This window comes from Argentina silus (assembly GCF_951799395.1).
Source record: "Argentina silus genome assembly, chromosome: 7".
Taxonomy (NCBI): Eukaryota; Metazoa; Chordata; class Actinopteri; order Argentiniformes; family Argentinidae; genus Argentina; species Argentina silus.
Window position 1 is genome coordinate 11,133,217 of NC_139661.1, and position 21,519 is coordinate 11,154,735.

Genomic DNA, 21,519 nt, shown 5'->3' on the forward strand with positions numbered 1-21,519 from the left:
TTAATATGACAGCAACTCGGCCTAGAAGTGGATGCCCTTCCAAATATCCCCAAGAGCCACAAGAAAAATAATAAATCAGGTAAAAGCCAACCCAAACATGACATCTAGAGATTTGCAGACCTCCCTTGCTGCATCTCAGGTAATGCTTCAACAATAAGAAGAACATTGAATCTGAATGGCATTCATGGGAGGGTTGCTAGGAAGAAGCCTCTGCTGGACAAGCCTGAAGGTTTCTGGAAATCCGTTCTCTGGACCTTTTTGGTCACAATCAAAACCATTATGTTTGGCGAAAAACCCAACACTGCCTACTACCAAAAGAGCCTTATCCCAACAGTCAAGCATGGTGGTGGGAATGTCAAGATCTGGGGCTGCTTTTCCTCCTCTGGACCTGGACGACTCCACATCATTAAGGGAACCATGAATTCTGAGGTATACGACGACCCAAAGCATCCAAGCAAATCTACCAAAGAATGGCTCAGGAGAAAGATGATTTGTGTTTTGGATTGGCCAAGTCAAAGTTCTGACCTAAATCCAATCGAGATGCTGTGGCAGGACCTGAAACGGGCAGTTTATGCCAGACACCCCTCAAACCTCACTCAATTGGCTGAGTTCGGTAAGGAGGAGTGCAAAAATCCCAAAAATCCCTCAAAACAGATGTCAGAGACTGATTAGTGGCTATACAAGACGTTTACTCCAAGTTATCGCTGCTAATGGAGGTGCCACAAGCTATTGACTGAAGAGGTTCACATATTTTTGCACACATGAAATCTGAGCTTTTGTTAAATAAACCACATTCGTGAAATAAACAATATCATATGTCTTTATAAAGATTTTATAAGTTTATTTTAATATTTTATACAAAAATAATGACCATCCCTGAAGGGTTCACAAACTTTCAAGCAGCACTGTATAGTTACACTGTGGTGGAGTACTGTGTGTGTGTGTGTGTGTGTGTGTGTGTGTGTGTGTGTGTGTGTGCGCATGTTTGTGTGTGCGTGTGTGTGTGTGTGTGTGTGTGTGTGTGTGTGTGTGTGTGTGAGTATGAGCAGACCTCCCTCACTATTCACAGCGCACACATTTTGGATGACTCTCTGTAATCTAATTTCTACCACCTTCACACACTATAATTTAATTCCCATCTCTAGACAATGACCATGTCATCTTAATCTGACAGGTAGATTATACAGCATCCCACACAGGAATGCTAATGCACAGAAAATGGCTGTGGCTATTGTGCATTCCTTCAAGGTTGGGTGGGTATCCATGAATTGCTTTACAGGATTGCTTATGGTTTCCACAATGGCTTCCTTTCCTTTCATTAGAAAAGTATTCCCCTCTTTCCACTGTCTGGGGATCCTGCTCATGTGTTCAGTGAGAGGAGATGGCAGCGTCAGGTCGGCTCTGTTTGACTTCAGAGGGCCAATGACTTGCAGCTTCACACTCTACTATTCAAACTACCTCATCTGTTTCCTGACAGGGACTCTATCTGTTGAATATTCATCTGCCCTCAACTCACGACTGGTGCCGCCATTGTGTTGGCCTCTCATCACAGGAAAGCATCTCATTCAAGTCCAACAACACTACTCAGAGGCACTGACCAGGAGACAGGACTAATGGGTTGCAGGTGTGAGGAGGGGGGGTCCTTCCATAGGGAGGTACAATGGAGGCAAAGCTAATATCAGGCTTATGAGCTATAGTTCCCATGAGAGAGGGGTGCAATAGAGCCAAAACAAAATGAGGTAATCATCTCTATCTTTACAAATCCTGCTTGTTTGACTCTGAATCAGATGTAATTAAACGTGGTAATTACTGCCAGTAATTAGCAGAAATATTGAGGGGGAGCAGCAGTAGGTTTGACTGTGAGGTTTTCATGCACCCTATCGGGGCTGTGCCCCCAGTCTGTCCAATCGGATTAAAGCTAAACCACCCAGCCATAACAGGGCCTATCAGACCCCCTTACTGAGTGGCCACTGATCCTCCCCTGATCCACCCAACAAGGCTCCTCTAACTCTGCACTCTAAAGCACAACAACTCCCTGTGAGTGTGTGTGTGTGTGTGTGTGTGTGTGTGTGTGTGTGTGTGTGTGTGTGTGTGTGTGTGTGTGTGTGTGTGTGTGTGTGTGTGTGTGTGTGTGTGTGTGTGTGAGTGTGAGTGTGTGCCTGATTGTGTGCAGTACTGTGCATGTGTACAATAAATGTGAGTGTGAAAAGTCGATGACATATACTGTATGTGAGTGTTTAAGTTTGTGTTTTGTATTGTGTTTGTCAAAAATTAAAACCTGTATGTGCACAGTATGTCGGACATCAGAGAAGTGCAGGGACATTTCACCCAGCGTGTGTAAACCAATCAATCATCCTGGACACATTAGCATGTAAACAGGCTGTTCCTGCTCTGGCTCATGGGTCCCGCTTGATGAGCATAACTTTGCTCAGTACAAATATTCGGTCAATTCACTTTCTCCTGGAACTAAGTAACAAAGGGCCCTTAGGAGGGGCATTAGAGCCACTGATGAACTCTAGTGTGGGGCTCATCTTACAGGAAAGATACATGGCAGGATTACAATACAGGATCGACGTCTCTCCCATCTCCAAACACTGACTGGGTACTCCAGACACAGCCGGCTAATGAAAACCAGAGCACTAGCAGCATTCCTTGGGGGAAACGGCACAACAAACAAATAGACAAATAATGCCAGAGCAAACTCAGAAACCACACAATGAAAACAGCATTAAAGAAATACAACCACAAAGGCAAGAGTAAAGCGGTGGCCAGTGTACAGTATAGCTTTCACTCTGGCTGTAAAAACAAGAGGACAAAACAGCCTGTGCAGACAGCTATAACCTACTCTTTCATTATACATAAAACCACATGAAGTCACACTTTAAATCATGATTAGGTCATGCCAGACACTTTTCTCCAACACAATATTTCCCTGCTACTGGCCATGTTTCCTCCTTAACACCTTTCAACAATGCTTTTAACTACACTACTGTAGTCTAGAGAGAAGTAGGAGCAGGCCTCCCAAAATATGAGAAGGAGTAAGGAGGTCAAATGACATGAGCCCTGAGTGAGATGGAACTTAATCATGTATAGCGTGTGACTTCATTCAGATACGTCACTGCTTCACTCCTCAGAGCCTACAGCTTGTAGAAGACATAGCAGCCCCCTAACAGGTCATCTAGCCCTAAGTCTCTCCCTGGGGAGGTCCCCTTCTCCTCTGATCAGACCCCTATGTCCTACACTGCCAGAGAGGCTGCAGCTCCCTTTGTGGGATGTCCAAAAGCAGAGCCAGGCAGACTGGGGGGGCAGACAGGCCCAGTCAGACATGCTTTTCTCCTACTTTCTTCTCTCAGAGAGCAGGGACCTGACCAGAAGGAATGCACTCCAGCTGTATTCGGTTTGGCTCGTGTCTTTATCTCTGGAGTCGTAGACGACAGTTGTTTTGGATGACACAGTGCATGATTTTGTTCACTGTGTGTTTAGGTGTGTAAGCATGTGAGTGTGTATGGCTGCTCTCTATTCGGTAACCACAGAGGAATGTTCTGAAATGTGTGTATGAAAATGTGTGTGTTTGTGTGTGTCTGTATGTGTGTGCGTGTGTGTGTGTGTGTGTGTGTGCGCGCGCGCAAGTGCACGGGTGTGTGTGTGTGTGTGTGTGTGTGTGTGTGTGTGTGTGTGTGTAAGTGTCCATTGTGAAGCTCACAGAACAATGCAGCCTGTGAAAGCCTGCCATTGTAAAATGGTCTGTGGCCGGACCAGGTGTCTCCTGCTGATCCCAGAGGGCCTCTGTCTAGATATCCGACTGACATCCCATCTCTTCACACAACATCTGAGTTGGAGAAAATAGCCGCCAGCATGTTAGACAAGACCCCTGAGGCTAATGTGCCATGTGGCAGGAAGCCCCACACAGAAACACTTCAACATGCAAGACAACTCAGATGGGATGCCCAGACAGACATTCTGTAAAGTCTAAAGAAAAGATAAATGTTCTGACTGCAGTTGTCTATGAAGAAGGGCCAAAAGTCATCCACTGTGACAATCGAACAGCTGTACATGTATCCTTATAACCTCAAATGGTATCAGCCCATTACCCCCTTAATTCACAGGACAAACCAGGGTCTCTAAACCAGTGTCCTGGTGAGAAGGGAGCAAGGATAGGTTGGAAGGACATGGCTAAATATAACCTCCCCTCTCTCACCCCTCCCCCCTTCCTCCCCCCCCCCCCCTCTCTCTCTCACTGATTCTCTGGTATTCTCATCGCTCTCCCTGAGACCACTTTTGCCTATTTGTTTTGTTTTGACAAGCATGGCTACAGTAGTAGAGTACTACAGTAAGAACAAGGCCACATTTACACCACTTAGTTCCCCTGGTAGAAACGAGTGCTGTACGGAAACCATTATCTCAGAGAGAGTAGTGTACTATCACAGATGATACAGAGGACGGTTTAGTCACATCCATGTCTGTCTGGATCCCAGTAGCAAGCTGTAGATCTCCAGCTAAGACGGGTTGGTGTTCTCTACAGAGAGGACCAGAGCACTGGGTCCCCATAGCAGCCAGTAATGTCAAAGCACCGTTCAGACTCCCCTAAATATTTAATCCGGACAAGAAGCCAGCAATCTCTTACATCCACTGTCATTAAACATTCAACATCTGCCTGACATGATATCTGCTCACTGGAGGGATGGTGGGGAGACGTGCAATGGAGAGCTACACTCACTCACTTAGGCTACGGCCAAACCACATACAGGCACACACACACACACACAGACACACAGACACACACACACACAGACACACAGACACACACACACACACACACACACACACACACACACACAGACACACACACACACACACACACACACACACACAAAACATACACTCCATCAAACTAAGGTCAAAAAAGGCAAGCTGATTAAGGAAGGAGCACAAACACACGGATAGCTGTAAGCACACAAACACGGGCACCTACACAAACAGCCAAAGCTACACACCCATACACACATCCATCATCTCTGACAGTGTGTGAGAGGAAGAGACAGGAGGCAGAGACAGGGGGAGGAGAGGAGTGAATCCCATCAGTCATGGTTCTAGTGTGGGGTTAAGAGCAGGACAGCCCACCTAACCAGGCAGCACTGTCAGTGTATACACAACACTGCCAAGGACAGAGAGAGGAGAGGGGGCTAGCCGCACAGGAGAGAGAGAGAGAGAGAGAGAGAGAGAGAGGCAGAGAAGGTAAAGATAAAGAGATACTATGTACTGTGTACTGTACATGTGGTCATTTTGTATGTGGACCTGTCTGTGTGAAGTTACATGCGTGGTCTGAGTCCATATATTGGTAACCCCAATACACACACACACACACACACACACACCACACACACACACACGCACACACACACGCGCACACACACACACTGGAGGTGACCAAGTGCAGTGACAGGGCGAGACGTGACTGGATTAAGAATGGCTCAGCAAGCGTGATAAAGTACCAAATTCATCCTCCCACATCCTGGGATTCTGCAATACATCAGACACATGCACGAATGCATAAACACACACAAATACACAATGACACACGTGTGCACTGTGTGCACACACACACAGACACACACATACATACACACACACACACACACACACTCACACATATTATGATTAACCCTGTCTTGGTACATGTACAACACCTGCATCTTAGCATGAGCTAAGTCACTGTTCTGTGCTCAAAAGAAAACGGAGATAAACCAGCTGAATATAAAGCTGCCTGCAAGTTAAAGACATTGCTTTAGGGAAAAGGTATTCAAATGACAATGACAAAACACATACAAATAAAAGCGCAGCACTTCTTAAGACCCAGTCAAGTGAGGCTGTGAGACGCAAGAGCCGCATTGATCTGTTTTTCTTCCTCTCAGACACATATACAAAGAGGCAAGAGTCTAAAAGAACCAGTATGCAAAGTTGCTGGATTTCTGGCAGGCATTAATCACACACACACACACGCGCGCGCGCGCGCACACACACACACACACACACACACACAACACAAGCTCTCTCTCTCTCACACTCACACACACGCACACATGCACACACGCACACGCATGCATGCACACGCATGCACACACACACACACACACGCACACACACACACACACACACACACAAACACACACACACACACACACACACTCAACACACGTGCGCTCTTGTGGGGTTAATAGAGCAGGTGTCCTCTGAAGAGTTCCCCCCTCACTCCACGCCCCGGGGCCAGTGAGCTCGGGCTGATTTAAATAAAACAATCAGCAAACACGTGCTGGCCCATTCTGCCTAATGTTCAATCTGCTGCTCTCTGACACCGTGCCACTATGCATCTCATTTCCATCAGCGCAACCCTGCAATGGACCCCACCAGCATCGCAATGCCATGTGGCAGGACTGGAGAGGGGAAACAGGGGCAAAAGGGGAACTGTGGAGTTTGTGTTTGTTTGTGTGCCTGAGAAGATCACTCTGTGTTTATTATTCCCTTTGAATAGCAATGATAAATAGCCTAAGACATATTGGAAATGTTAGGAAGAGAGTACAGACATTGAAATGGAGCACAGGTTCTGGTGTTCTAATGGCACCCGGCAAGAAACACTTCTACACCCATCTCAGCTATTGTAAACCTCTCTCACACACATATCCCTCCCCCACCGCCCGAAGCAGGAAAAAATAAATGATAGAGCAAGAGAGAGAGAGAGAGAGAGAGAGAGAGGCGTGGCAGAGTACCAAAATGACAACAGCAGGATATTCTCTTTTGGAAAAATAATAAAAGAGAGAAGAGGATTGAGAGAAAAATGCTCCCATAACGGACGGCTCCCCTCTATGCAGAGTAAGAGTTTCCACTCAATTTCCCCCTCTTATTTCCACACCATCCTGGAGATAACATCTCTCTCTCTCTCCTTCTCACTCTCTCCTTCTCTCTCTTTATCCCAAATCCATGATGAGGTCTGCATAAAATTAGCTGCATGATAGGGGGAACGTGTCCAGAGGCAACATGGAGGGACTTGCTTCCACAGCACCGACACGCACAGCTCAAACCCCCCCCCCCCCCCCCCCGCCATCTAACTACACAGAATTTGATAGAGATAGAAGGAAGAGGCCTTTTTAATACAGTCCCCCTCAGAAACATTTTTGGAGATGACAGCCACTAAGAAAAAAAATGAACCATAAAATTATGAATTCTTCCTTGAGATTTTATCCACACCCAAACTGTCATGTTGATTTCTACCACCCCGCAAATGTCTTGGCAATTCTCCCAATGTGTGTGTGTGTGTGCGTGTGTGCGTGTGTGTGTGTGTGTGTGTGTGTGTGTGTGTGTGTGTGTGTGTGCGTGTGTGTGTGTGTGTGTGCTTGCTCGTGCAAATTAGCTGTTTGTCCTCATTAGAAGACAAGAAGAGCTCTCAACCATAAACCAGGTCCTTTCTGTCATCATCTACCCTTCATCCTACCCTTCCAACCCCTCTAGGATTTTTTCGAAGGCAGTCAAGACGGAAGTCTAAATGCTTCATCTATTCACTGGTATCCCAGTCCAATTACAACTCGTCTCACCAAGCCCTTTCCTTTCACACCCACATGGGCTGTCAGATTCTGATATGGAGGACATTACAATGTTGAAGGTCGGTTCGTCTATACACTTAACCTCATTTCCCCAATGCTGCTCTCCCTCTCCCAGAAGAGAGTCTTTTGATTGGTGTCCGTTTGAAAAGGGGGCTTTGAGCAAAGGGGAGAGGAATCAGAGCTGTCTGGGCACGGCCTGAGAAAAGAGCTTTGTGAAGCGCAGCTCCTGACTGCAGTCAGCTATAATGGTTTTCAATTAACCAGGGGATAAGAGTGAGAACTAATCTGGCCCAGCACAGGAGAACCAGTCATGCAATATTCATGTACACAAACTAATGAAAGCCCAGATTAGCCTACATATTTACATGGGGTCGACTCTGTGCCGTCCAAACATGAAAGGAAGCAAGAGCCGAGAAGAGAGGGATGGAGAGACTTGAAAGAGGGAGAAACAGAAAAGGGGAAAGGGTAGAGTGCTGAAGAGAGTGAGAGAGGAGAAAGTCTATGTAGGTTAGGAAAGTAAAATATGTAGAGAAGAAGACATGAAATCAAGGAGAGAGGCAGAACGAGAGGGTGAAAGGGACAGCAAGAAAAACTTGAGAAAGAGAAAGGAGAGCAAATGGAATCATAGGATAACGTGGAAGAGAAAAGAAAGATGGGAGGAGAGAGGCACGACTCCTCAAAAGAGATTAAGGATCATCTGCATTTTGCCTTTTCACCCCCCTTCCTGCAACCATTACTCTCTAAAAGCAGTACCCAGCCCCCTCTCAAAACGCCACCAATCTGAAGGAGTGATCTTGACAAATTGGGCTGCCAAAGAAAAGGGGGTACGTTTTCTACAGAGGAGGGGGGTGTAGACAGAGGGGTCCAAGACGGGACAGAGATATAACAGTAATTGGCTGATGCGCTAGAGAGGCTCTTCCCAGTAATCTTCCAAAAAGTGGTGAGGGGTGAAAATGGGGAGGCAATCCAAGCGCAAAAAACACCCCATCTCAACAAGACTGCAGGAACAGCAAAATCTAGCTTTGTAGCAACGGATTTCTAAAAGATAATCATACAAAGGCCTTCATGTCTACATTGTGTATGTGTATCAAAATGATTTGAGAAATTCATCCTTAATCCCTAGTTAAGAATAAAAGATTTAAGACTTCAAAGATGGATTAATGTGTGACTGGACATACCAATTCCACACTGAGTAACTTCTTGTGAAGCATTAACTTTGTATGTCAAACAGAAAGCTAATCGTGGGTTTAGTTAAAAAAATATCCTTTGACCTTTTGTGGAGGTCTCAGAATTAATTTTATGCTCCATGGATATCTAATTTTATGCTTTTATGGATTTACACATTCAAGAAATAATGGAAAAGTCCTACAATGTTTTCCTTAGAAACAACTAAGCATGGCACGGTATAGAATGTGTCTTGTTATTTGCCTGCTACCCTGTTCTATTTTAATTATCACCGTCCAAGGTTCTCATGTTCTCACTTTGATGTGCTAATAGTGGAATGCAACACTATGAGGACACCAACGTTGGCCAATTTTAAAGAAGAAAACTTAAAACTTTAGTTTCAAGGACCCAGAGCAGGATGAGAGGGGGGCTAATGAATTCAGTATTCTATCAATGTGCTGGGCTGGCAGGTTATTCCTCTTCCATCGTTGAATGCCAGAACTTTCTGAAATAAAATGTGAGAAATGGGCCAATTTACAGCTACGGGGTGTATCTTCCTCTGAGACACAGGACGGGAGATGGAAAGCAGGAGAGGTGTAGAGAGGTGCAGAGTGAGAGAGATGAGAGGCACAGAGGTAAAAAGAGAGAAAGATAAGACAGACAGGCCGACAGGGTGGAAACGTTGATCTAGGTGCCGGCTCCCAAGGTAGACAGAAATGCTTGAATTGCATTTTCTGCCTTTAACTTCTGTTAAATGGAGAGACAGGAGGCTGAAGTAGGCCTCTTGATCTCTTCCAATCAGTTACAATGACAAGGGCGGCTCATGTATTCAACAACCTGAAACAAAAGGGCATGTCAGCATAAAGAAATCTGCACTTTGTGTTCAGTATGTAATAGAGAGTTGATAGAGGAAATGGAGAGTTGGAAAAGTTGACAGACCAAAAGATAGAGTCGAAGAAGGTCTACACCATCTGTTTATAATTATGTCTGGGGTCCCTGGGTTGAAAGGTTGCATAACCCACCGTTTCCTAGTGCTGTTGCTCTGTTATTGTCTGTGTGTCTGGTCATGATGCTGCCTTCACTCTCACTCTACCAAACACATGATACGACCAGTGTTCTACAGTTACATGCCCCAACGTTGTAGTTATTGTACATGTATTAGGGTGTCTACCTTACACAGGTGTATGCTGTTGTTAAGATAAATGCAAAAAAACAGGTGAATGTGTTGATGATAATGGACCATTTTTAGACTGGATGCCTGACAGAAATCTAGACTTCTAAACTGTCCCTGACAGACACCACTCTGAGCATGGTGGCAGTTTCAAGGCACTCTGCAGCAAAGACAGGCTTCAGTGCAATGACTGAGACAAAGACTAAGACTCTGAGATAAGTGCACTGATCGCTATGACATCCACATCAGTTAGCTAGCTCCTCAGCAAAGCTTTGGAGAAGGGGTGGTAGGGTGGGGTGGGGAGGAGTCTCATACTCCCCCTCTCCAGGGACCAGTTACATTTTCATTTTATAGGAATTGGAAAACTACCGTCTGTAATTAGATTACACATAGATGGATGAAAAGGAAAAAACCTGAGGTAATTAACTCAAACGATATCCTAATCAGGTTTCATAACTCCCCCCTCCCCTCCCTTCCCCTCATCTCTTCCAAACAACCTCCAATCTGGTTCCTCTCAGAAAGCCTCTGGGACTCCCCGTCATACAAACCAAGAGGAGCTGGGCACTCAAACCAAATCATTTGACGCTAATTTCCCAAACAGGAAAGCACTTAAGACATGCATTGATTGAGACGAGTAAGCGGGTGTGTCGACAGCTAATGAGCAAAGCGGAACATGCAGCAGGCACTCGGATGGAAGACGGAGAAACAACTTTTCTCATCTTGTTTTGTGTACTTCTCCGCTCAAAGAGAGGCAGTTCCTCCGCCGAGGCGATGGCTTCCGTCAGCACAGGAAATGAGGACAGGGAATTGAAAGCATCTTTTTTCCGGGCACAGGGAAGGCTTCCCCGATAACGGCCATTGAAAGATGCAGCTCTGAATGCGTGTCATCCACGACGCTCCTGTCTCCGCTATCTGCCAACCTGCCTCTCAGCCTGTCTGTCTGCCACACACTGCTTTGGAGGCAGACTCCCTGTACCTGGGGGACATGTGTGTGTGGGCGTGCAAATAAGCAAAGAGGTGACCCCTGACACATGACCAACTGCTTTATTGCTCTTCTATCGTATAGCCACTGTATGTTTGTCTCAATTCCTGAGGTAGAAATAGAATTCCAACATTATGTAATCACAGAGACATCACTGAGACAATTCAATCAACCAACCATTACATTTGTCTCTTGCTTACTGAAGATTAGAAATCCATTTCAAATGTCAAGTCATTTTCCAATTCTGAGAACAGAAAAATGCATAAAAAGAGTAGTGACAAAATCTTTAAACAGAGTGAATTGCCTTTGACCATTCAAACAGAGACAGAGACTGCATGTCACACAGTTGGGTATTTCACACTGCAACTACAACCGTGAGAGATAACATGGTCCTTATGGAGCAACTGCTATCCTCTCCCATCAGTTTATAACTGCTGTTATAAACTGATTGGGGGTTTTCTTTGTGATATTTGCATCCTAGAGCCTGTCTTTGATGCCACTAGAATCTGAGAAGAACACAAGAGAACCACAACAGTTGCTTGTAAATTTCTCTGTCTGCAGATATAGAGTTTGACTGAAGACAAGCCCAATCATTTGATTAATAATACTGTCACAGCAAGAGACACCAGCCAGTTGACCAAATTAGGCTGGTTTCTACTCAAAACAGACACACTTAAAAATCCTAACAGACATGGGAACATCCGGAATTGTCAACAGATTTGCAGCCAGTAGGATTACCAGATCAGAAAGAGGCTCCACTGGGACTAAGAGAACATTGGCACATGGAGAGTTGGTTTGATTGCAAAACACCTGCTCTACCTCCTCACTCACTCTCTACATTTGCTTCAAAAACAAGCAGCAGATAGCTTTTCTCTCCTCTGACAAACAATCCTGTCCTGGCATTTCAATGAGAGGAGAGCTATGGCCAACTGTGGTCCCCAGAATGTGAATGTCAGGACTGCCACCTTCACAGCAGCCTCTCAGGCTACACCTGCACAGCCTGAGGCCTTTCTCTATTAGCTGGGACAGGCAGCGAGGGATGGAGGGATGTGGGGCCGGTGGGGGCAATGTATTTGTTGGCTGAAATGTCATCAGCTTTGCTGCAGTAAACGGCACTGCCTCTTGTGTAAAAGTCCTAATATGTATTCATGGAGTGATATCTATTAAACACATATCATGAGCTACTGTATAACAGAGGGAAAGCAGGGGTAATACAATACAACAGGTTTTATACTAAACTGTCTGTCTCAGTGCTTTGATTGGATTGGTTCTGTTGAGGTCCAGATTAGTTTCCTCTGTGGGGCCCAGTGGTAGCAGGTGGACAGGCCCATCTGGACTAGCCAGGGACAGCAGGTGCTGGTTAGAACTTCATGGACACAGGTGCAGCCGTGCTCTGTGACAGCCCAAGGGATCATTTGAGCACTAATGAACATATACACAAAGCAGTGACAACAGGAAGCCTTCTTCAGCCCACCAACGTATTCATTTCACTGTAACACCACCAACAGAGGCTTTGTCACTACAGCTCTACTCTGCTCAGCTCTGTCTTGTTATTGATCGGGTATCCCAGTGTCACAGTATCATGGCGTACTACGGTGTATAACTGCATGTATCACCTCTAACATGAATACAGAGCCCTGTATGTATGACCAGAGTCAAGGGCATCTCACCTGAAGAGAGGATAGACTATTGGTGCTGTTCTCCATAATGGTAGCATGCTAAAGCTAAGGGGTGTACAGTACAGTAGACACATCAGCTCACACCACCACGCTACCATTCTCAACCCTCTCCGTCGTAAAGAAAGGAAGCTTTATTCATATTCAGGCGAAGGGGAGGGCTAAATTACACTCCCAAATGTTAATCGTGTGGGTAATTTCACACCTGAAGCGTTACACCAACTGTTGTGAGCCAAGTTACGGTCTTTTGTTCCACAGTGTAATTATGTCTCTTTTTTTTTACTACAGCAATTGGAGCAGCTTGAGCGAGTGGTTACACATACTTTTTATTGCGGAGACAATGTTCATGGCGCTAAACATGTTCAGTTCAGCACGATTTCACAGAGCGGATCATCCAGACAGGTGGTGGCTGAGGCGCTCAACACATTTTACATTGCTATAAATGCAGCCATAACTAAAAAATATTTAGCACATCATAAGACAGACATTCTTTACTGTCTGGCAGACTTCTAGGGATCCTTGAGTGAGCAGCTCTCAGTTTTCTATATTTAGCCTCTCAAGGCAGGTCCAATGCTTAAGATTTCACAGTGGTAATTGGAGCCCTCTCCAGACTGGAGAGCAATATTTGCTCTTATGTGGCCTTTGACCCGAGTCAGAGAAATATAGATCTAATGAGAGAGGGAATTGGGTAGAGGACCAAAGGGGTGGAGAAGAATGTTAGTGAGATGATAGGTGTAAACTGTTCTAGTCTATCGATGCCTAGGTTTAGCCCACAGTTGGATATAACACACACGACATACACACAATTGACAAGACACAAAGCGCATACATAGATACGCACAAACATGCCAATATGCACACAAACCTACTGCGTTGCTTTCACATTTTCATGACCCCTCGGAGATAGGATAGTAATGTGGTGGGTGAGGGGAAGGGATTGAAGGTAGAACGCACATCTATGGATACAGTACATTATGTATTGTGGTAGAGTTAAAACTAATGAAACCACCTACTGTACCACACACAAGACCTACATAACCAAAAGAGGAAGCAACAGTCAACAAAAGACTGTGGGCTGGTTAAGCAGCCCTTGCAGAGAGGGGGCAGGGAGGGAAGGAGAGACAGCAGTATAAGTAGCTATGGCTTTATTAGAAGGCAAAAGAACCTCTAGCTAAATATATAAACTCTATGAGGCATGAGATCATTAGAGATTGTAGAACAGGAGAGGGTGGGGGGTGTTGTGCTGTAGCCCTCATTAGTGAGTCTATCTCTGTCCTCCTGTCAGTCTCCACCTGTCTGTCTGCCTTGTTAAGAGCCCAGGGATCATGGCTCTCCCTCAGGAAAGTAACAGGGAGTGGATGTGTCTTCAGCAATGGAATGTCAGTCCTACTCCAGCCCGCATATCTCAGCGAATATAAACATATGCCTGACATAACTATCCCGTATAAACCCCATATAAATAAAGTCAAACCCACGGGTGGGGAACAGGAGCTAAATCGGGCCCTGAGAGACGGTGATGGGGAAGCCTCAGTGGACCTGGGTCGGTAAATTTCTCCTTCCTTCCTGCTGGTTTTTACGGCCATCAGTAAAGTTCTTTCCTGGCTGCCCTCAGCACGTTCCGTGTGGCAGGAGCAGTGTGGAGGCAGGGCCTGGTAGGTGAGAGTGACGCTGGGGGAAAACAAAACAATCTGCTGTTTCAGGGCTTTGCTGTTTCTGTGACCCTCAGGAGGGCCAGTCTGCTGAAGCCGTCTGTGTATCGACCATGCTCCCTCTCTCTCACACACATACACAGACAAACACGTCCCTATGGAGCCTATGGAGGACCAGACAGAGGGTCAAACTAATCTAATGTATGTCATCTTCAGGACCAGAGACCCTTACTCTTAAGTCTTTCAAGTAAAGGCCACATGCAAAACATTCTCTGATAGGTCTCAGTTCCACTGTGGTCCCTGGTCAGACTTGCTCTCCAAGGAATGAAACGGCAGGCCATATAAAGGCTCCGGCTAAGCCCTGGACACACTCCTGGAAAATTGAGCCTTCAAAAAAGGGCTTACGAATCCCATCTCTGACAAAAGAGGGGATGGAATTAGTGGGATTTAGGGGCGTCTGTGTGAGGCAGGGTGGTATTAGCTGCTCTTTTAGCGCGCCTCTCCCCTGGCTGAATCACAGGCACACTTTAAGACATAACTCTAAGACATAGTGGTGCATTTCTGTGACACCAGGCATGGGGCTGGACGGGGACAGCTGGAAGGTCTAGAGTCTGTGCTCACATGAAGCCTGGGAGCCATTCCAGAGTGGAGTTATAATGGAATGCACATACTGTGGTTTTGGCAGCTGGATTGATGATAAATGTTGTGAAATAGAGAAAAGTATGCATGTTTTTCAGTCCACGTGCAAGGGGGAAATGCATTGACGATAAATGGACGTGTCTCTTGTGCTGCAGATAGCACTCATTCATGGCTTGTTTTGCACAGCATATGAAACACTGCTGCTCTTTATCTTAGTGTGGCATACTTACACAGAGTAGAGGAGCTTTACCACTAAATACACAGGGGCTCAGGCCCACCAGATGACTTTTCCACCTCATAGCACAGGGAAATGCGCTCCAATTGAACCAGCAAGTCTGGCCTATTCCCTGTGGAGGCACCCAGTGGCAGGCACCTCCAGGTCCCAGAGTGCAGTAGACCACATTCCCCTGGAACAATGACCTCGATGAACCCAAACACGGACCCAATCACACTAGCCAGAAGCCAGAAGCACATGGGAGATGGAGAAACTACCGCATGTCAAAAATGTAGTTCTCAGAGGCTTCACGAAAACATTACAAATGTACCATTTTACACATAAATCAATCTCTCCGTTTACCACTAGCTATCGAGAAATCCATCTCCACACACATTGATTCACAGTGTGCAGGTCCCAGGAATGAGGATTAATGAGAACAGAATGGCATAGTCACCATTGTTCCTATTGTTTCTGCTATTTTGACAGTGGTCTCCCTGGTGTGCCAGGCCAGGCATAAGCCCACAGCTATGAGTACTGCAGACCACTGCGTCACAATAAGAGTAAGGGAGGCCTTGCACTCCGGGGAGCTCTCTCCTCCATCTCTGTCCCGCACTCTCGAGGGGGGGGATTAGCAGAGCAAGGAGAGCACATAAATTTCAGCTGCTGGTGCTGAGTCGCTATACCCTCACTGCCTGCCCGTCCCTCCCCCCCCCCCGGTCTCTTCCTCCCCCTGAGGATGGGCCAGGGGCTGGCCACGCAGCCGCTTCCCGTTCCGCTCTGCATGCTGGGCCGTAAATACTGCGCAGCATCAGGAACAGCAGGTGCTATCACTCCCTATCATTAATTATCCCTGCTGCATCACTCTAGGGCCCTCTCACTCCACAAGTCCAAATCTCTATCTCCTGCAAAATCTTTCGCATTCCATTCCCCTCTCTCTCATTTTCTCTCGCTTTCTCTCATTCAACCCATCTCCAATTCCATCAATGTCTACTGTACTACAGCTCTAGAGTAATTCCATCTCTTCTCCTGTACATCCTCCATCTTTCTCCTCAATTCCCTCACTCTATCCATCTCCCATTCATTTGTTCCCTGATGTGTCTCAATCTCTACCCAACATTCTCAACTCCTCCCCAGTGATTCCAGGCTTCCCCGCTTTCTCTTCTCCTCAGATGTGTCCTCCAGCCCTCCTCCTCATATTCTGACAAGTTTTCCGCTGCTGTAAATGTATTCCAAAACTGCTGAGCTGCTGCCAGCTAGGAAACGTCACAGGGATTGATGGAGCACTGGAGGGAAAGATAGCCCTTTTCCCCAACATATAAAGCTCATAAATAATGCAGAATCAAAGGAGAAACACCGGATGAGACACTCCCCCAGGTCAAAAGGTGACAAACAAGGTCAGAGATGAAGGAATGCACCTGGAGATGATAAGAGCAGTATGCCTACTAAGTGAGAGCTGAGTCTCTTCTCTTCACAGACACTCCACCATGGCTGTGGCTGACTCCGGCACAGGTGAGAAGGCTTTAAGTCAACTGTGAGAAACCCAGAGGAACATCTGGCATGACCGCAAAAACAAACAGTGACTTCCTCAGTCTTGGGTTAAGCTGCCATAAACCCGGCCGTGAACTCCAAACGTAAAAAACAGTTTTGTAAACTGAGGCGAGCAGCACAGTTACAGGATGTGAGGCCTTTCCACACAGATAGCTTATGGTGATAATGACACATGGAGAAGTGAAGTCTGGCTGAACGGTGAAGGGTGAAGGGAATGGAGGTGACTTCCTCCATCATGGGAGTAGACCATACATACAGTACATCCATAACAGACTGAGAAGTCTTTCCACATCAGGCCACAGATGTATGGTGAAAATGATAGAAGTAAATAAGTCTCTCGTATTCAGACGTTGCATTTCCACATACGTACACAAACACACAGGAATAAAAGTGCACAGACAAACACAAACATACAGTACAAACACAGGGGCAAACGCAGTCAAGCCATTTAGCCCTGATAGATTGCCAAAACACATCAACCACCAAGCCACATACAGTAGGAGCTCAATTCTAATTTTGCATGTGGCCTTTACACACACACACACACACACACACACACACACACACACACACACACACTCACATACACATTCCTCCTGCCAAAACAGCCTTCCTTCACCTTGAGAACACAAATAGATTATTTTCCATTCACTGCATGCATTCAATGTCAACATCGCTGTCCACTCCTATACAGACTCACTGTGGTTGCTAGCGCACTGGCACCTCTTACCTCATCCATTGAGTCAGTCTACTGAGCATTCACATGCTTGTCCTCTACAGCATGGCAACACCAACTGATTTTACTAATCATTCCTCATGCCTTTCCCCACACTAGCTGCTAGCATTCTCTAGCACCCAACATCTACTGTATGATCCTGCACTCTAGGCCTATGCTCCTCATCGGAGGACAGAGTGGTGTACTGTAGATCTAATTGGCACCGGACAACTGACCAGAGATTTATTGGCTCAAACCACGCATGATGCATTCAGCTGATAAGCCCTTGAACAAAGCTATCTCCAGAGTAAAGCTTGATTAATATTGAACAGACAGCCTTATCTAGGCCGTATCTGAATCCTAAATACGAGTCAGCCGTCTCCCACCCCACATATTAACACTGTGTAATAGACACTCTCCTCTAATCGGCTCAGGTGTTCTGAGCATCTCCAATAGCACAGAGGAGGAACAAAGTAATCCTACTAATCCTTGGAATTTTCCACCTTTCCATCCATTGAGGAGATATGCTATCGGCCTCCATCAAGGAGAGGGATCTCTCTCTCTCTCTCCAACATCACAGATATGGAGTTTTTAACTTATTAGTGTAATCCATTACAAGAAGGCGGAGAAGACACTTGGCCAAAGTCGATATGATCATCCTACGCTTTGGTATTGATCTCTATTGAACTACAAGTGGAGTAAGGAGACAGATTAAAAAACAGATACATAATAAGTGATAGTGGGAGAACTGAAGGACCTTTTGAGGAATTACTGCATGTGGTTCTGGAAAAAAAGAAGAGTCTACAGATATAACAAGAGTGGTTCCTCTATTGTCTTGTCTGCCATGTGCAATGCCTGAGCCAAAACGCACAGTCAGGAGATGTCTTTGGCTACGTACCAGAGGACAGTATGAGGGGACAATGTCACATGCATATAGTAGAGGTACATACAGTGCTGTATTATCTCTATAATCACATGCAAAACACACACAATAATAGCTATGCACTGTATGTGAAAAGACAGGACACACACACAGAGTGTTTGTGTGTGTGTGTTGTGTGTGTGTGTGTGTGTGTGTGTGTGTGTGTGTGTGTGTGTGTGTGTGTGTGTGTGTGTGTGTGTGTGTGTGTATGCGTGTGTGTGTGTGTGTGTGTGTGTGTGTGTGTGTGTGTGTGTGTGTGTGTGTGTGTGTGTGCATGCATACGTGTATAACCTTTCTTTCACACTACATGACTGAAATCAATTATATTCCCCTTTTAACCATGTAAAATTGAATCAACACGTTCAATGAAAATGAATGACAACATTCTCTCTTATGATCTTTTAAGGTTCAGCAGATTTTCTTAAGTGTGACTGGGAATGAATTCCAGCAGTGAGTAAGGCTTTTAATCCTCAGAGGGGGGTCTCGTGGATGGTTCTGGCAGAGATGCTGCACAGCTGCTAAAATTATTCACGACAGCACAGGTCTTTTATTTACTCTGTTAATAATTCTATAATAAGAACGTCTCTTTTGAAATGTTCCTTTCATCATCAGTAAATTATTCAGGATAAAACTATTTTCACTAATTACTATTCCCATTACATGATTCGGAACAAACGACTGATGAAGGCGAATATGACTGAGCAAGCAGATAGGGACGAGGGAGTTTGCCGATGGAGGCACGCACGCCACAAGTGCGTCTCAATACTCTGACGCGCTTCCCATCCTCATCTCCTGCCTCGCCTTCGCTGAAAACTCAGGAAGAGAGAAAGACCTTCACGGCACTTACATTTATTCAATATTCAATGTCAGTTGGATAAACAACAGGATATGAAGAAAAGACGTTCAACTATTAAGGCAACATGTCTGGAAAAGTAGGATTTCTCTTATATCGTTGGAAAGTGCCCCCTAGTGGATAATAACGTGATATCGGCATCTTATCCCTATAATAAGAGGTTTCGTGCTTTTCAGATGATTCATGTAGCCTATATTTTTCCATGTGGTAATACTTGAAGGTAACTCAAGAAAAACAATGGAACAGAAAGAGAGTTTAAATGAAAAGATCATAGTTTCGTCCAAGAGAATTCATTCTGACGGCTTAACTTAAAACATAATTTAAAAAATAGGCCTACATTATAAGCTGCAATGTTTTCTTGACTTGTAATCCTCCAAATGTCAGTGTGAAATCTGCGGGTCGCTTTATCATCCCTTGAACGTTACCAGTGTTAATTCGTTCAAAAGCTTAATGCATGTTGGCTCTTTTTAGGGCCGTTGTCACATCGGCAAGCGTGAGGAAATTACCATTGGATAAAAATACAGAAGTTTAGGCTTACTCCACAAATAAACCACAAATAAACACACAACAAAGTAATACGATTTTAACATGCTCAAGGGCGATGAAAATGGGCTAATTTAAACCGAGAGAGAGACACTATTTCTTCAAAGTAGACGACTGTTACATTCTGGAGTACACTGCACACAGTTTATGTCATCACGTTGTGCATATTTTACAGACCAGCACCGCTACTTCTCCGGTCTAGTTCATTATACTATGGCATAACTGTAATGGTCAGCCTACCCTTCCCGCGACCGCTCCATATGAGGAGTCATGTACTGTAGGCTACAGCAATGCAGACCTGTGACAACTGCAACATCTTCATTTTGTATAGGACTAGGCTAATGGAACAAAAATATCAATCTCGAATCAGCAAAACAGGCAACCTCTGTAAAGAACATCACCAGAGCTTCAGTGTGACTCCTATCCGAATAAAAATTAGAATTTATTAGAAAACTTTGATTGGTCAGACACTATCTTGTGGCCATAATGATTCACTTATCTAACAAAGCAGTGACATACATTTGGATACACGAAAAATGCACATCTTTGGCAAACAGACAACTTATGTACGGGTAAACTACCATTCCAAGCCCGAGCCTCCGTTCAACTTGCAGAGTGTACCCGTGAGATGTTATTCATATAGTAAAAAAGAATAAGTATTTTTCACTCACCTTCTTCCGGGGCTGCCATTTCATCATATTTGTAAACCAAAAATGTACAGCATCAAGATATTATATGAGAGGGAAATTGAGATTCAAGGGAATTCCAAGAGCAAGTCATACTGCCTCTTGACTTCCCTCAATTTTGCAGCATATTTTCTCCAAGAAGCGGCGCATGATACGCGATTCACGGTTCTACGTCAACTCGGAGAGATGGCACGCAATAGCCCCGTTTAATCCAAGGAATCAGTTCGAGAATAAATCATTGACTTGAATCTGAATCTCAAATGTGCATTTTATCAGGTTTTGGTAGGCGAAATAACATTTGGTCACTGTGCGTAAATCCAAACTACAAGTCTGTTATGAACCCGTAATAGTAGTCTACCCACTGGATCGGTCGCAGTATTTTAGCAGGGTTTATCTTCGAGGACCAATCCAGTAACGTGAACTGCTGTGGATACATTAATTCTTCAACTTTTTGTTAGCGCTGACGTCGTCCATGCATTACTGAGCACCGTTAGTCCAAAAACAAAACATAAATACAAGTCCAATCTTTTCTGTACTTATTCCATCCAAAAAAACAAAAAAAACATGACAACTGTTATTAATTAATATTCCATGTTCTAAACGCAGTGTCAAAATGTTCAGGAAAATACACTGGCAAACAGAACTCCACGGTAAAAGTGCGACATACAGAGAGCAAAAGAAACAGTCACAGGAGGAGGAGGGGGGACAGAAAAAAATCCCTGGAATTTCTGTGCGAAGAGCTGGAAGGATATCCTGCAACAGCAACAAACTGGACTACAGCACTCTAATGACTTCCTTCCCTGCTCCTTCGTTCTCGGGCTTTACACTGCAGATCTAGTACGGAGCAGCGCAGGCACGAGCTGTGGGGTCATAGTGCCATTGGCTCAAAGGCGCGCACCAGAGATGCGCCCAGAGAAGACTCCAGAGCTTAGGATGCAGTGATAACAGCGGGCGAGCCTTAGTTCTAATGTGAAACTACATGCAATAGCCAGTAGGCCTATGTAGGACCAGGTTGGTATGTTTTTGATAGCTATTAGGAAAAACATGAATGCAAGATCATAATTTGCATCAATATCTTAATATACACATTCATTTACACTTGGGAAGATCCTACTTGGGAAAAACCTGTGCTTGAGGGGGTCAACTTAATTGGCAAGAC

The 21,519-nt window shown here is 45.2% G+C and overlaps 1 protein-coding gene across 1 annotated transcript in view; it reads right to left on the bottom strand.

Moving 5' to 3' along the window:
* Positions 1-21,164, bottom strand: part of LOC310806773 (tetratricopeptide repeat protein 28-like) — a 114,356-nt gene extending 93,192 nt beyond the window's left edge. Inside the window, exon 1 of the mRNA XM_083673013.1 lies at positions 20,346-21,164. Within this exon, the coding sequence (XP_083529139.1) occupies positions 20,346-20,372 (27 nt within the window). The 5' untranslated portion in view covers positions 20,373-21,164. The remainder of the gene's footprint in view (positions 1-20,345) is intronic.
* Between the last annotated feature and the right edge of the window lie 355 nt (positions 21,165-21,519).